This window comes from Microcebus murinus, chromosome 3, assembly GCF_040939455.1.
Source record: "Microcebus murinus isolate Inina chromosome 3, M.murinus_Inina_mat1.0, whole genome shotgun sequence".
Lineage (NCBI taxonomy): Eukaryota > Metazoa > Chordata > Mammalia > Primates > Cheirogaleidae > Microcebus > Microcebus murinus.
Genome location: NC_134106.1, coordinates 19,120,166 through 19,135,785, shown reverse-complemented (window position 1 = coordinate 19,135,785; position 15,620 = coordinate 19,120,166). Strand labels below are relative to the sequence as shown.

Genomic DNA, 15,620 nt, shown 5'->3' with positions numbered 1-15,620 from the left:
ATTTTGTGGGTGAGAAAACAAAAGCTCATCATGTTGATTGAATAAAATATTTACATAAAAAGCTGGTGTAATAGCAGCCGATTATTAACCCAGCATCTACATTTGAATAATATTATAGTTAATGAAATACCTTTGTCAATACAGATACCCTTATCCTTGCAACAGAGGTCTGTTCTAGAAAGGTCTATTCAGATGCCAGCACATTGTTAGAAATTTGAGAGCAAGCTGCTTGGGTAGGGGTGTGGTTACTACATGTCTATGATTATATTTACGTAGCCTTTCCCTTTAGTTATTCAGCATCTTCGTATATTTTGTACCTTAGCTCATAGTGTATCTTTGCCATAAATAAAGTACTTTCTGCTCATTCTTATCAGCATGAGTTCCCATGACATGGAAATAGTATGGTTATTATCACATTCATCATTGCTTGGCAGCTTGGAAGGAGATAGCCATAATTTTCTTTTTATAGTTTAGGCATGGACCAAATGGGAAAACGTGGACTAATTGTTTTGTGTATAACTGGAACCTAAAATCAATTTGAAGAGTATGTACACTAATTTAAATGGACAAAAAGCATCAATTCTACTTTTAATTATATCTGAGTGTTTTTTGAAAGCACATAAGAGAGTAGAAAGAGTCATTTCTAAGAAGGGTGGGTAGATAAGAAAGGAGCCACAGCTGTAATTTTCTTGTAAATGGTTTTTTTATGAATGCCTTATTAGTTTTTGCAATGCATGGTGTGCCCTTAGGTAATATAAAAAGAATTTTCTGAAAGACTTTCTTGTAAAGGAAAACCTGAAATTAGACATACTTTAGAGTGTGATTTGTCCAAATGGCAGGACCAGCTTGCCTCTAGTGTAGTTGTTTTAATAACAAGGGGAAATTCCTTCTGTTAGCACTTATGAATAGTCCATCATTTGGATTAATATATGTTAGCTGAATTTCATGACCTAACGTTAAGAGTTTTAAAACCTACAATTCCAGTTACTCAGGAGGCTGAGGCCGGAGTTTAAGTCCAGCCTGGCAATACAACGAGACACCCCATCTCAAAAAAAAAAGAAACTTGCTTGCCTCTAATTGTTTAGAAATTTTGTACCCTGTCCCAGTTATAAGAACTTTCACTCTGTGGACAAATACTGAGCCCCCACTCTGCTACACTAAAATGCTGAGGATATAGTATAATCGATCCTCTGCACCAGGCACCTAAAGCTCAGTCTTTCAAACTACTTTTAAGAATGTAACATGATGGTGTCCATGTATGTGTACATGTGCTAGAGCTCTTTACTTGCATCTATCTAGGTTAAGTTTCAAATTCCTAATAAAGAATTTGTATATAGCCAGGCATGGTGGCACATGCCTATAGTCCCAGCTACTCAAGAGGCTGAGGCAGAGGATTGCTTAAGCCCAAGAGTTTGAGGTTGCCGTGAGCTAGGCTGATGCCACAGCACTCAAGCCCAGACAACAAAGTGAGACTCTGTCTCATAAATAAATTAATAAATAAAAAATAAAATTAAAAAAAATTGTATAGAGAATTTCTTGACTGAAAGTTTGAAAATGACTGGTAAGACATAGATCTTTTTGCTCTCCTGCTTACAAACTTTTAGTGGCTCTCGGTAGGACAATGTCCAAACTCCTTCAGCATACTGCATTATAATTTTCTGCATCATCTTTTTTTTTTTTTTTTTTTTTGAGACAGAGTCTCACTTTGTTGCACAGGCTAGAGTGAGTGCCGTGGCGTCAGCCTAGCTCACAGCAACCTCAAACTCCTGGGCTCAAGCAATCCTTCTGCCTCAGCCTCCCGAGTAGCTGGGACTACAGGCATGCGCCACCATGCCCGGCTAATTTTATATATATATATTAGTTGGCCAATTAATTTCTTTCTATTTATAGTAGAGACGGGGTCTTGCTCTTGCTCAGGCTGGTTTCGAACTCCTGACCTCGAGCAATCCGCCCACCTCGGCCTCCCAGAGTGCTAGGATTACAGGCTTGAGCCACCGCGCCCGGCCTGCATCATCTTTTAAGAACTCCAGTAAAAACAGGTCATTTCTCAATTCACCTGCAAAGACTAGCATATCCTCTCCAGGTGCTAGCTAGTAGGTATTTGCATTTTGAGGGCATTCTCTTAGTGGATGTCTCCTTTTACCACCTAGGCTATGAATACTCTAGACCGAGATCTTTTATGTGTCCCACAGTGGGCATCTGAGATAGTCCTTGGTACCATCTTTAGTTATCGGTGTCACAGCAGAACGTGTGTGTGTCTTTTATACAAGCTTTCTGAGAAATTATCACAGGCAATTGGGTCATCAAGGAAAGCGGGGAATCAAGACATTCCGAAGGAAACATCCTAGAGAGGAGTGAGTGCACCACCCTCTGGCTGGTCTGGTCCCACAGTAGAAGTGTGCATAGGGATGGTGGGTGATTAAAAAGGCAGCCCCTTTCTCGTTTCATTTTCTCCATCCTAAAGCACTGCCTCCTCAATAACTCCTCAGCCCTCAGCAGAAAAATACAGCCAGGGCTTCTTGGCAACAGAAGGGGTAGATGGACTAGCCAAGATGACATGGCCCCTTAGCATATATATAACATCATGTGACATGTATCAGTGGGTCTAAGAAGGAAACTAAAAGAACCTGTTACCAGTCCCTCCCTCCTCAATCTGGAAACAATTCCAAATCAACACTGACAGAATAATCCAGAATATGGCCAAAAGTTCTTGTCCTGTGCCACTTAAAAGCAAAATCTCTTAGTCATATTGCCCTCTGACCTACACACAACACACACCAATAAGTGGGCTCATCTTAAAACCTAACTGGGGATTCTGGTTAGGTATAGTAAATGTTGATGAAAATAAGCACTATCTGTGGAAACAAGTTCAGAATCATACATTCTTCTCAGGAGTAATTCCCCAATGTAAGTTAGTCCAAATCTAGATGAAATGAAGCAGCATGTGTGAAAACAAGCTCAGAATCACATTCTTTTCAAAAGTAACTTCCCAGTGTGAGTTAGTGTATGGTTCCCAGCCCTTAACACACCTTCATTCAGACACACAAGGTGTTCTGTTCCTATCTGGGTGAAGGAAGGTCATCCCTCTTACTCCAGTCCAAACACATAGAGATTGCAAGATCACATGGGTGCCTCCATCCCACATTTGACTGCTAGGCTGCAGGATTTGAACACTGTATTTCTTTAGCTAAGAAGAGGAAAGGTAGGATCGCTTAAGCCCAGGAGTTTGAGGTTGCTGTGAGCTAGGCTGATGCCACGGCACTCTAGCCCGGGCAACAGAGTGAGACTCTGTCTCAAAAAAAAAAAATTCTGAGCCTGTGAGATCAGTAGCAAATAATACCTACCTTGCAGAGTTGCTTGGACGATTGGTGGCGATTTGCTAAGTATATAGAACAAGGCCCAGCATGTACAATGCTCATATTGCAGCTGTTATATTTATTATCATTCTCCTGGCCACTTGGAACCCTTCTTTCCACTCTTCCCCATGAGCAACTGGCTTATGTGGTCCTTAAAGCATTTCCTACCTACAATAAGGATGGACAGGAATTTGTCAAGCACAGAACTTTTATTTTACATATTATTTCCAAAGAGGACATTGTTTAAGTGAGCAGCCAACAGAATTTATAAGAGAGAAAGTGACAGCAAGGTAACTGGCTCAAGTCCCTCTGTGTACACCATATACATTTCATATCTGAGCACCTTGTGTGTCTGGGTTAAGTGAAGGTAAGGCAGTATCAATTGTGCGAACAAGAAATCTGTGTTCTGTGATCAGGAATGGCTACTACATGCATCACACAAAATGCACAACCTGAAATGTTTCGATCTGCAACCAAAGTTTGCGTTTCCTCGAGCAAGGATGTGCATGAACAATGACCAACACATACAGAGCAACTTGGGCAGAGAGAATGGATAATGCTGTGGGGCGGTGAGGTCAGCACACTGATCAAGAGCCCCAATCAGGAGCCGTCCCAGTGGCGGGGCAGGCTAGGAGGGTGAGCCGCAGCCATCTCCAGCCACCTCGAGTTCCTTCCTGCCTTCACTCTAAGTTGAGCAGCTCCACGTCAAAGATGAGGGTGGCATTGGGAGGGATGACGCCAGGGTGGCCCGTGGCTCCATATGCCACATCAGGGGTGCAGGTCAGCTTCGCCCTCTGCCCCAAGCTCATCTAGCAGGGATAGGGGCAGATGGGGAGAGGAGAAAGAGGACCCAGCTTGATTTAAAAGAAAAAAGTTAGATGACTATGACATTTTCCCAAACCATCCTCAGGGTAACTCTGAAGATCTGAGATGAATTTTATATGTGGCACATTGAAACTGTGCCAAGAACTGTAACAAATGCAGGCTCCACCTCAGAACAGCAGAAACTTGGCTGTGGGACAATAACCTCCACAAATTCATTCATCTGACAAACATTACTGGTTATTCATTTTGTGTGTGGCCCAAACACTTCTACTTATTCATAATTTTTCCTTACCCTGTTCCAAAGAAGCCTAAAGAGGGTTTATAAATAGCACATGTACACACTCAAGTAAGTGGTAGGAGCAGTTCATTAAAGAGGTTCAGAGATTAGAGGCCACAGCAGGGTGGCGAGGGCCAGGAGACCTATTGCAGCGCAGTGCCACATGACCTCACAGACAGACCAAGGAAGCTGAGCTTGAACCAGGGCTCGTCACAACAGTCGTCAAGCACCCACTTGGCATTAATTGGTGAAATTTAAATAAATCAATTTTTGAATTTTGAATAATCAATTAAAATTTGAATGGGTATATTAATAGTATCGTATCCATGTGAGTATCCTGGTTTTGATAACCATACTATGATATGTAAGATATTAACATCTGGGTAGAGTATGTGGGAAATACTAAAGCACTAAATTTCTATAATATTTTTGTAAGTCTGAAATTGTTTCCAAAAAAGTTAAAAAACAAAAATGAAAAACCTTCTTGGCCTATCCCATCCCAACTCTTCTGCTGCCTCAGTCCCAACAGCCTAAGGGAAGTGCTTGGGGTGGGAGCCCCCACTGACACAAAAGAGGCATGCTAGCAAGGAGAGGGGTGGGGACACAAAGCCAGGAGTGAACACTAGATGGCGTTGCCATGCCCTGGCGGTAGTCAAAGCAGTAGTGGTGTGTGGTAGGTGAGGCTGGAAGCCAAGGGCTGAGTGCTGAGCCTGGATCCCTGACGCCCCAAATCCCCTTGAATGTGTATCCTCATCCTACCTGGGCTGTGCCCTCTTCAAAACCTTTGATGACTTCCTGTTTGCCGATTCGGAACTTGAAAGGTTTGTTTCTGTCTCTGGATGAATCGAATTTCTTCCCATTTTGGAGCATTCCTGGCAAAGCAAGAATAGGTGGCAAAAGAGCTGTACAGGGTCATGAGTTACCCCTAATTCAGACTGAACGGTCTGAAATGGAATTCCTACTCTGTAGACCCCTGCTCCTCTTTCAATCCTCCCATCTGTCCTATAGCCCGAGCAAGAAACCCGGACACTTCCCTCCTCCTCACTCCCACATACAGCCTGTTACCAAGTCCTGCATGTCTTTGGTATCCACCTGTTTTCTCCATTTCTATTATCACCACCCTGTGGACAGGAACAAGCTCCCAACTGGTCTTTTTGTTCCTCTTTTGCCCCTCCACTCCATTCTCCACTCTACACCCAGACTGATTTTTTTGTCTTTAAATATAAATCTGATCATATTACTCCCCTGCTTAAAATACTTCAATAGTTCCCCAGGGAAGAATCTATGCCTACCGTGCATAAAGGCCCTTCCAGATCTCGCTACTGCCTGCCTTACAACCCTCTCTCTGCTCTCCCCTTCCTCCCCTTCCCCTGTGTCCTATTGAGGTCATGCCTTCCTCAAATTCATCTGTACTTTACAACTTCTTTGTGCCACTTCCTCAGCCAAAAGGTCTGTTTTCCCAGGTATTCCAGCCTCAGGTTGAGTCCTAAGGTTCCCCAAAATGCAAACTCAAAGGTCACATCATCCCCTACTGCAGTGAACGGTTTAAGGTGTTGAAGGTGACTTAGCTGGTCAGTGGTGGCCTTTAGACTCCACAGACATAGGGCTGTTTGAAAGCAGAACACTCCAGGTGCTATCTCCAGCAGTTGGAGCATCCCTTAGTCTCTGCTGCAGATGCCTTGTCATCCCTGATGTCCACATGTCATTTCAGTCCAGCAGCCCAAGAGCTATTTCTAATTCTGGTTGGTAACCCTAACTCAAAGATCAGAACTTCTATAGGTGATGCTATTCCACGACAGCTTCCTGCAGCCTCTGAACCACCACAAAGGCAATTTGGGACTAAAGAAAGACCTAGCCAGCCTGGGTGCTGACCTCACTCTGGCACTCACTCACTACATGCAGTTCAGCAATCACTTCCTCTCCTAGAGCCTCAGATTTGCCATGCTTAACATGGGAGGCTAAGTCAACTTATTGTCTGAGCATCTGTGATTTCCTAATTCCCACAACTAAAATTTATACTAGGCCAGGCGCAGTGGCTCATGCCTGTAATCCTAGCACTCTGGGAAGCAGAGGCAGGAGGATCCCTTGAGCTCAGGAGTTTGCGACAAGCCTAAGCAAGAGCAAGACCCTGTCTCTACTAAAAATAGAAAAATTAGCTGGGCATGGCGGCACATGCCTGTAGTCCCAGCTACTCAGGAGGCTAAGGCAAAGAGGATTGCTTGAGCCTAGGAGTTTGAGGTTGCAGTGAGCTATGATGATGCCAATGCACTCTATACAGAGCAACAGGGTGAGACTCTTTCTCAAAAACAAAAATAAAATAATAAAATAAAATGTATACTACAGAAACACCCTTATTTGCCTACTTTCTGGGTAGGATAAATTGGGCTTTTGCCTTGGGTACTAAATGAGGCAAAGGAGAAAACCCTTCTGGTTACACAGAGATACACACAGATGGATGCTAAGAAGATCAAATACAAACTCATGCATACACACAGGTTGCTAAGATATTCAAATACACAGAGATACTTATGCATGCTCACATGCACTTACGCATACACACTCAGGAGAAAAACCCTGATGGCCAAACAGATGCTAAGAAAATATTTAGATACACAGCTCTACATACATTCACACAGACATATACTTGGGCAAATATGCACACAGATATGCACACATATACACTCACATTCACACACTCCATTGATGGACTGACTCTCTCATCCCCCTAATTTCTTCAGGTTTCATATGACTTAATCTACTTAAGACCATCTACTGCTACAGGTTCAGCCAAAACCATGCAGTCCAGAAACAGACCTACATATATATGGATATTTGATTTGACAAAGATGCCACTGCAATGCAACAAATAAAGGATAATTTTTTGGATTAAGGTGGCTGGATCAATTGTCTATCCATATGGAAAAAAATGAACCTTGAACCTACACACAAATCAATTCCAGATGAATCATAGACCTAAATATGAAAGGCAAAATAATAAAGGTTCTACAAGATAATAAATAGAAAATATCTTCATGACCTAGAGATAGACAAAGATTTCTTGAACTAAGCACAGAACGTACTAACCATGGAGGAAAAGATTAATAAGTGATGGCCGGGCGCGGTGGCTCACGCCTGTAATCCTAGCACTTTGGGAGGCCGAGCCGGGCGGATCGCTCAAGGTCAGGAGTTCGAAGCCAGCCTGAGCGAGACCCCGTCTCTACCAAACATAAAAAAAAAAAGAAATTAATTGACCAACTAAAAATATATATACAAAAAATTAGCCGGGCATGGTGGTGCATGCCTGTAGTCCCAGCTACTCGGGAGGCTGAGGCAGTAGGATCGCTGAGCCCAGGAGATTGAGGTTGCTGTGAGCCAGGCTGACGCCACGGCACTCACTCTAGCCTGGGCAATAAAGTGAGACTCTGTCTCAAAAAAAAAAATAAAAAAAATAAAATAAAAAAAATAAAAAAAAAAAAAGATTAATAAGTGAGTCATTAAAATTAAGAATTTCTGTTCAGAACATACCATTGAGAGAGTAAAAATGTAAGCCACAGGCCGGGCGCTGTGGCTCACGCCTGTAATCCTAGCTCTTGGGAGGCCGAGGCGGGCGGATTGCTCAAGGTCAGGAGTTCAATACCAGCCTGAGCAAGAGCGAGACCCCGTCTCTACTATAAATAGAAAGAAATTAATTGGCCAACTGATATATATATAAAAAATTAGCCGGGCATGGTGGCGCATGCCTGTAGTCCCAGCTACTCGGGAGGCTGAGGCAGGAGGATCGCTTGAGCCCAGGAGTTTGAGGTTGCTGTGAGCAAGGCTGACGCCACGGCACTCACTCTAGCCTGGAAAACAAAGTGAGACTCTGTCTCAAAAAAAAAAAAAAAAATAAAAAAAAAAAAAAAAAAAATAAAAATGTAAGCCACAGTATGAAAGAAGATGTTTGGAATAAAACAACCAACAAAAGACTCATACATGAAGAATCCATAAAGAACTCCTACAAATCAATAAGAAAAAGGCCAATAATTTTTTAAAATGGACAAAATTTGAGCAGTCTAAAGAGGATATCCAAATGGCTAGTAAGCACATGAGAAGACACTCAACTTCATTATTCATCAGGAAAATGCAAATCAAAACCAGGCACCCAGCAGAGCAGGCCAAAAACAAAATCAAAACAAAAACCTGACAATATCAATCAAGTGCTGGTGAGGACACAGGGTAATTGGAACTCTCATGTACTGCTGGTGGAAGTGGAAACTGGCACAAGTACTTTGGAAAGCTACTAGGCATTACTGCTACAGCTGAACATGGGCATAACCCTGTATCCCAGCAGTTCCATTTCTAGGTATATACCAAAAATATGCACTAACAGACACCCTATGAGGCTGTTCAGAGCAACACTATTGGTAATAAGCAAAAACTATAAATAACCCAAATGTCTATCAACAGTAGAAAGGATAAATAAATTGTAGTTTTGTGGGGTTTTTTTGAGACAGAATCTCACTCCATTACCCAGGCTAGAATGAGTGCCATGGTGTCAGCTTAGCTCACAGCAACCTCAAACTCCTGGGCTGAAGCGATCCTCCTGCCTCAGCCTCCTGAGTAGCTGGGACTACAGACATGCGCCACCATGCCCGGCTAATTTTTTCTATATATTTTTAGTTGGCCAATTAATTTCTTTCTATTTGTTTTTTTTTTTAGTAGAGACAGGGTCTTGCTCTTGCTCAGGCTGGTCTTGAACTCCTGACCTTGAGCGATTCTCTTGCCTCGGCCTCCTAGAGTGCTAGGATTACAGGCATGAGCCACCGAGCCTGGCCAATTGCAGTATATTGATATAATGAAATATTGTAGAGGAATAAAAAGAACAAACCACTCTGGATAAATCTCGCAGCTATAATATTGAGTGAAATAAACCAAGCACAGAAGAATACATACTTTATGATTCCATTTATATGAAGTTCAAAGACAAGCAAAACCAAAATCCATAGGGACAAAAGTCAGAATAATAGCTACCTTTAGGGAGGCAGAATGATGGGAGGAGGCATGGGGAGACCTCGGAGGGCGCTGGTCTTGTTTTGTATTTATCTGAGTAGTAGTTACAAAAATGTGATCACTTTGAAAAAATTCACTGAGTAGAGACCATGATCTCTACTATATTTATATTTAATAAAAAAGGTTACCACAAGTCCCATACAGTCTTCTGTTGTGTTGGATACGACAGTTTCTCCCCAAACCAGAGCTGCTCACAGCTGATATTAGTGTTTAATGCACATTACCTGCTGTATGCATGTGTTGTGAAAAGACTTTGCAAAAGGATGTTGTGGGCCGGGCACGGGGGCCCACGCCTGTAATCCTAGCACTCTGGGAGGCCAAGGTGGGCGGATTGTTTGAGCTCAGGAGTTCGAGACCAGCCTGAGCAAGAGCGAGACCCCATGTCTACTAAAAATAGAAAGAAATTAATTGGCCAACTAAAAATACATAGAGAAAAAATTAGCCAGGCATAGTGGCACATGCCTGTAGTCCCAGCTACTCGGGAGGCTGAGGCAGGAGGATCGCTTAAGCCCAGGAGTTTGAGGTTGCTGTGAGCTAGGCTGACGCCACGGCACTCACTCTAGCCTGGGCAACAAAGTGAGAATCTGTCTCAAAAAAAAGGATGTTGTGGTTTCAGTAACTTGATAAATACCGGTCTGTCTACAATGTGTAGAACGGATAAATCAATTACACGGGTCAGAGGCCCCAGAGGATCCATGGTAATTAGGCCACATTATCAGGAGATAAAACACAGCTCCAGCCCACTGACGTCAGCGACCAGCAACGTAACTGTCAAGAAACATCCACACCGCCTGCCTAGAATTAACCTTGTGCTTCACACTGGCCTACCGAACTGCTAAAAATGGCCCCATCCGAATGTGTCCTAGGAATTAAACTGGCCTTGCTCTATGCTAAGTGGTTGTCACCAAGTTTGCCACATTGGGAAGCAGGTCACAAGGCAGTGTGCTCACCCCCCTTGAACAAACACCTGCTCATGATCTTGCTGCCAGCAGTCCTACAGAACTCATCTAGAATGTCCCTAGGCTAGCCCACCTGGCCTCCAGATATAGGGCATCTAAGAGGGGTCCACCCAGAGGTGGGGCCCTCCTCTGGGCTCTGCCAGCACCCAGAGACAAACACTCTAGCACCCTGCCCCTCACACTGTGTCAGAGCCTCCAGGTGACGTGTTTGTCCTCTCCCCACCATAGCCAGTGAAGGCAGACATCCTCCCTCCTTGTCTTTGTGCTCTGGTGTGCAGCATGGCATCCGGCCCAGTAGGTGCTCAGTATCAGTAGGCTGAATTGAATAGTCTATTTCTAAAGAGAGAAAGGAAATTCTGACAAAGCCAACCTCCTCTTCTCTAATGATACTGTAGGACAAAGAGGGAGTCTGCTGGGAGTTTCAGGGCTCTCAGAGCTTTAAGAGGGATTTCCAAATATCAGACAGAACCAGGAGGGTTAGGGCTCCACACTGCCTGAAATGGAAGGAAGGGCACTAGAGGTGCTTGACTCACCCAGAGGCTGGCACTACGGATGGCCCTCGCTGGTATAAGAGGGGAGGAGTTGACCTGGCAAGCCCCCTTTCTCATCCCCACAGACTGGCTGGGAGGAGCAGGGGGTAGCTGGTCACAGGGAGAGCTGGCTACCTTGGGCTCTGGGGCTGTTCCAGGGGGCAGACACGCCAAGAGGAGCTCAGAAGAGAGCCCAGCCTTGGGAGGGGCAGGCCTGGGTGAGGACTGTGGGAGAGAAGCCTACCTGTGTAGTGCACCACACACGTCTGGCCCTTCTTGGGGAAGGTCCTTCCTGCAAGGAGACACAAGAGCAGATGAAGGAGCAGGGTATTGGACTAAGTGCTGGGACACTCAGGTGTGATCCTGACCAAAAGCTCAGGCCCATGTTCCCCTCCATACTATGGAGATACTCGTGGCCCCAGTTCTGGCTCTGTGTGTGCCTCACAGGAACCAGGACTAGTCATGTCACTTCTCTGGCCTGGATTTGAACTTCATTTCCTTAGTTTCCTCAACTCTGCTCTCTCCTAGGTTTTTTCTTTTTTCCCCTTTTTTGATTACTCTTTTTACCTTATCCATTCCACAGACGTTTCCGGAAGCCAACTATGTGCCAGGCCTGAACTAGACAGAGACACAGAGCAAGGTATGAACTCATGAGGAAGTTAGGGAAACAGACACATAAATACTAGAGTATAATGATGGCTCCTACCGAGAATGGATAAACATACTCATTCACAAATATTTAGAGCACCTACTATGGGGCAGGCCTGTCCCTGTTCCTGGGGATATAGTAGTAAACACTACAGATGAGAGAGACCCCTGCTCTTTTGGAGTTTACATTCTAATGGAGGGAGACAAATAATATTCAAACAAGATAATTATGGATTATTATAAATACTCTAAAGAAAATAAACTCAAAGATGAATTAAAGCGAGATACAGTGGGGCATGCCATTTTAGAAAAGAGTGGTCTAGGATGGCCTCTCAGAGAAGGTGACATTTGACCTGGAACTTGAAAGATCTGCAAAATGCTGGGAAAGAGCACCCCAGGAAGGAGTAGCAAGTGCACAGAATCACCATATTTGCAGAACAGAAAGGCAGCTAAGTGCTGGAAAGAAGGGAGGGAGGAGAGAAGTGGGAAAGAGACTGATAATGCAGGGCTTGCAGAGCCGGATTTAACACTAAGTGCAATAGGAAACCACTGGAGGGTTTTAAGCAAGAGAATGACATAATCTGAATTAAGATTTTATAAGATCACTCTGGCTGCTGTGTGTAGGATGGATGGTTAGGCGTCTGTTCCAATAATCCAGACAAGAAATCAATGATGGCTTGATTTAAGGTGGCGGCAGCAGAGGAGAGAGCAAAATAGATTGGAGACATATTTTGGAAGCTGAGCTGACAGGGCATGCAAATGAACTGGAGATGGGGTCCAAGATGAGGGAAAAGCAGAAAACAAGAACGATGCTTGGTTTTTTGAGGTTTAGGCAACTGGATGGATAGTGGAGCCACTTCCTGAGATGAGGATAGATTTGTGCAGGTGGCAATCTTGAGATGCCCATCAGACATCTGAGCTTATTTGGCAAGTAGGCAGATGGACAGTCTATACTGGAGGTATAAATTTGGGTGGAATTTGAAGCTATGGGGCTGGATAACAAATCCTAGGAAAGGCTAACTGCAGAGCCAACATTTAAGCAGCAGTCCCCAGCCTTTTGGCACCAGAAACCGGTTTCATGAAAGACAATTTTTCCATGGAGCAGGGTGGAGTGGGTTGAGGTGTCCAGGGAGGGTCAGGGGAGGGTGATGTAGAGCTCAGGTGGTGATGGGCAGCCGGTGGCCCTAGGACCACAGATTTAGAGGACCCTCCTGGAGGAGGGAGCGACCAACTGGAGAAGTCTGGGAAATCATCACAGAGGAGATAACGGTTAAACCGGGTCTTAAAAGATGAGTAAGTTTACCAGAGGAAGACACGGGATATAATCTGGGAAGAGGGAACTACACATAAGGGTATGTTCAAAGGCCTAGAGCCCAGCAATAGCAGAAGCCTTGTTTATTTCACTGCTGTAACCCTAGGGCCTAGCACACAGTACATGTTCAATAAATATCTGCTGAATGAGTGTGTGTTTAACAACTTGCAGGCAGCTTGGTAAAGCTGGAGAAAAAATTGGTGGTGGGCGTAGGGACAGGTAGTGAGAAATGAAGTTACAGTGTGGAAGGTTAGAATGACCATATAACCAAGGGGACCTTCCGCCTGGAGGAAAGGTAAGAGACATTAAGAGATTTTTCTGCCTGAGGCAAGGACATGGTCAAATATGCATTTTAAAAAGAGTCCTCAGGCTGTGGTGTAGAAAATGAGTGGGAGTGAGGCAGGAGCCAGACTGAAGGCAGAAAGGTGACAGTGAAGGTGGGGAGGTCAGTTCAGTGGAGGTGACAAGGTCTCAGAGAGATGCTTCCAGCACCAAGGTTCCCTGCGTGGGCCAAGAAGTCTGTACCCCAGGGGTGATCCCACCAGTGGAGGATGGCCTGAAACCAAGAAGCCCTCCAATTTCCCAGGAAGGGGAGTAGGGTTGTCAATAATGTCTTTTATGAAGTTTGCCTGCCAAACCCTGCAGACATGCAGGCTTAGTTCTGAATTACAATTTAAGGAAAAAAGACATGGCAACTCCTTGCACACTCAGACCCAATAACACAAGTGAGTGGTGCCCGTCCCGGATACAGGGGACGGGGAATCCAGAGGAGCACCTGGGGCGGGGAAGGCGGGCCACAAGAGTGAGTTCTGTTTCGGACTTGACGACTCCGAGGTATCCTGGGACATCCAGGTAAAGGTGAGCAGCGGGTTGGCGGTCTGGGTTTCGGGGCTTAGATGTGGAGGCCACGGGAATGGGCAGGGTGGCCAGGGAGGCTGAGCGGGCGGGAGGACGCAGCGAGATGCGGAGGCGGCGGAAGGAAGGAGCGCGCCCCCTTCCCAGACCCGCTCTGTCCCACGGCCTCTCGCGGCCGCCCGCGGGGCACGCGTTAGCAGGGGGTTCCCGAGCAGCAGACCCCAGAGCAGGTCCCTTCCCGGTTTCCAGAGCTCGCCCAGCAGGCAGGGAAGCAGAGCTGAGCCCCGGCCCTGGGAATCAGCAGCCGCGGATAACCCCGCGGTTCCGGCCGCAGCCGCGGCCCCGGGGCGGTGGCGAGGCGCAGACCCCCGCCTCCCGGCCGCCGCCTTCGTTCCGCGAGGTGAGTGGGAGCGACGGGGGTGGCGAGGGTCGTCTCCTCCGCCCCCAAGAGTCCGGCGCAGGGTCTCCTCCTGCCGCCCCCGTCCCGGCCCCTCCCGCCTCGACACCCTGGGCGCCCGCTCGGATTCTGACCCCCGCCCGCCGGGCTCCGCCCCGGGACCCCTCCGCCCCCGCGCCGGAGGCAGCCCTGTACCGTCGCCCGGAGAGATGGTCTCGATCTCCACGCCCATCGCGGTCCCGCAGGCGCCGCCTCCGGGGGTCCCCGCCGCTGCCCGACCCCGGCTCCGCTCGGCCCGGCCCGGCCCCGCAGGCGCTCCGCCGCCGCCCCGCCGCCGCTGCAGAGCCGGAGGAGGTGCGGCGGGAGTCGGGACCTGCGCGGGGAGGGGCCACCGCGGAGGGGCGGCGGGGCGGGGCCGCGCGCAAAGGTGGGGTCGGCCCGGGCGGGGCCGGGGGAAGGGACCCTGCCGTGGCTGCTCGCGGGCCGGCAGGAGCAGAGATCACTAACCCACTGCCTGGGGAGCGTGGTGGGCGAGCCGCTCATCCATCCATCGGTTCAGTGGCTCATCCGCTCAATACGTACCAATCTAGCACCTGCTCTGTGCCCAGCTCTGGGGAGTCGACCTGGTCCTGCAGGCGTGGGGGAGAGGGCTGGCAATGAAACCACCACCAGTTAGATGCTCAGTGCCCTGGAGTTCAGAGCGCTATGGATTCACCAGAGAGGTACCTTCCCTCGCTAGGCTCCCCGGATTTGTGGGAGAGGGGCAGGCGGAGGGAGGACACCAGTCATTGCAGACTGTCCCCCACCCTCCCTGAACCCCTCTTCGCCATCCTGGGCAGTTCCGCTCCACACACAGTTATTGGGTGCCCACTATACCAACTGAATTAAGGCAGAATCGCTGTCCTCCGGGAACTAAGTCTGGGATGGGTGGGGACTCAGACAGTTACCATAGTGCTGTGGAACGAATCAATGAATAAATAAATCCTACCTTGAGCTCCTCCTCCACGCCAGACCCTTCCCCCCTACCCAAAACAGATCCAGGAATCTAGAAAGGAATTTTTAGAGGAGGTAACATTTGCTTGAAGGATGAAAGGGACTTTTAAAAAAAAGTGAAAAAACTTTGTTTTTTCCACTCATTCTTACCTGAATTGTTCCAAATATTGACATGAAGGTATGATTCTGAAAAGTGGTGCTGGAAGATGGGCAGAGGGAGAAAAAGGTGCCCAGAATGGGCTCTAGGGGTGTTCTTCCTCCATCTCTCCACGCACCCTCCTCCCCCAGGTGGTCAGAGACCAGCATCCCTGAAGAAGGACTGGCTGTGTTGTTCAGGAGGGTCACGATCTGAAATCCCATGGGCCGCTTCTAGTTGTGGCCCAGGGTTTTCCAAGAGTGTAGCTGGTCTAAAGAAGTCC

At 46.9% G+C, this 15,620-nt stretch overlaps 1 protein-coding gene across 2 annotated transcripts; it reads right to left on the bottom strand.

Annotated features, from left to right (window-relative positions):
- Window positions 1-3,324: 3,324 nt before the first annotated feature.
- On the bottom strand, window positions 3,325-14,560 carry FKBP1B (FKBP prolyl isomerase 1B). 2 transcript variants are annotated; one of them, XM_012788099.2, is made up of 4 exons: window positions 14,404-14,560; window positions 11,241-11,288; window positions 5,218-5,330; window positions 3,325-4,210 (listed from the first exon to the last, which is right to left on the bottom strand). In XM_012788099.2, exons 1-4 carry the CDS (start codon window positions 14,438-14,440, stop codon window positions 4,166-4,168), a joined length of 243 nt encoding a protein of 80 aa, XP_012643553.1. In that variant the 5' UTR covers window positions 14,441-14,560; the 3' UTR covers window positions 3,325-4,165. The 2 variants fall into 2 exon arrangements, with proteins under 2 accessions (XP_012643553.1, XP_012643552.1); XM_012788098.3 differs by having other exon boundaries at window positions 3,330-4,165.
- Between the last annotated feature and the right edge of the window lie 1,060 nt (window positions 14,561-15,620).

Excerpts from the sequence above, each read along its gene's own strand:
- FKBP1B (XM_012788098.3), bottom strand. The coding sequence starts at position 14,440 with ATGGGCGTGGAGATCGAGACCATCTCTCCGGGCGACG. Across the intron at positions 5,331-11,240 it reads GTGTGTGGTGCACTACACAG|GAATGCTCCAAAATGGGAAG; the intron begins GTAGGCTTCTCT and ends TTGCTTTGCCAG. Across the intron at positions 4,166-5,217 it reads TTGAAGAGGGCACAGCCCAG|ATGAGCTTGGGGCAGAGGGC; the intron begins GTAGGATGAGGA and ends TATCCCTGCTAG.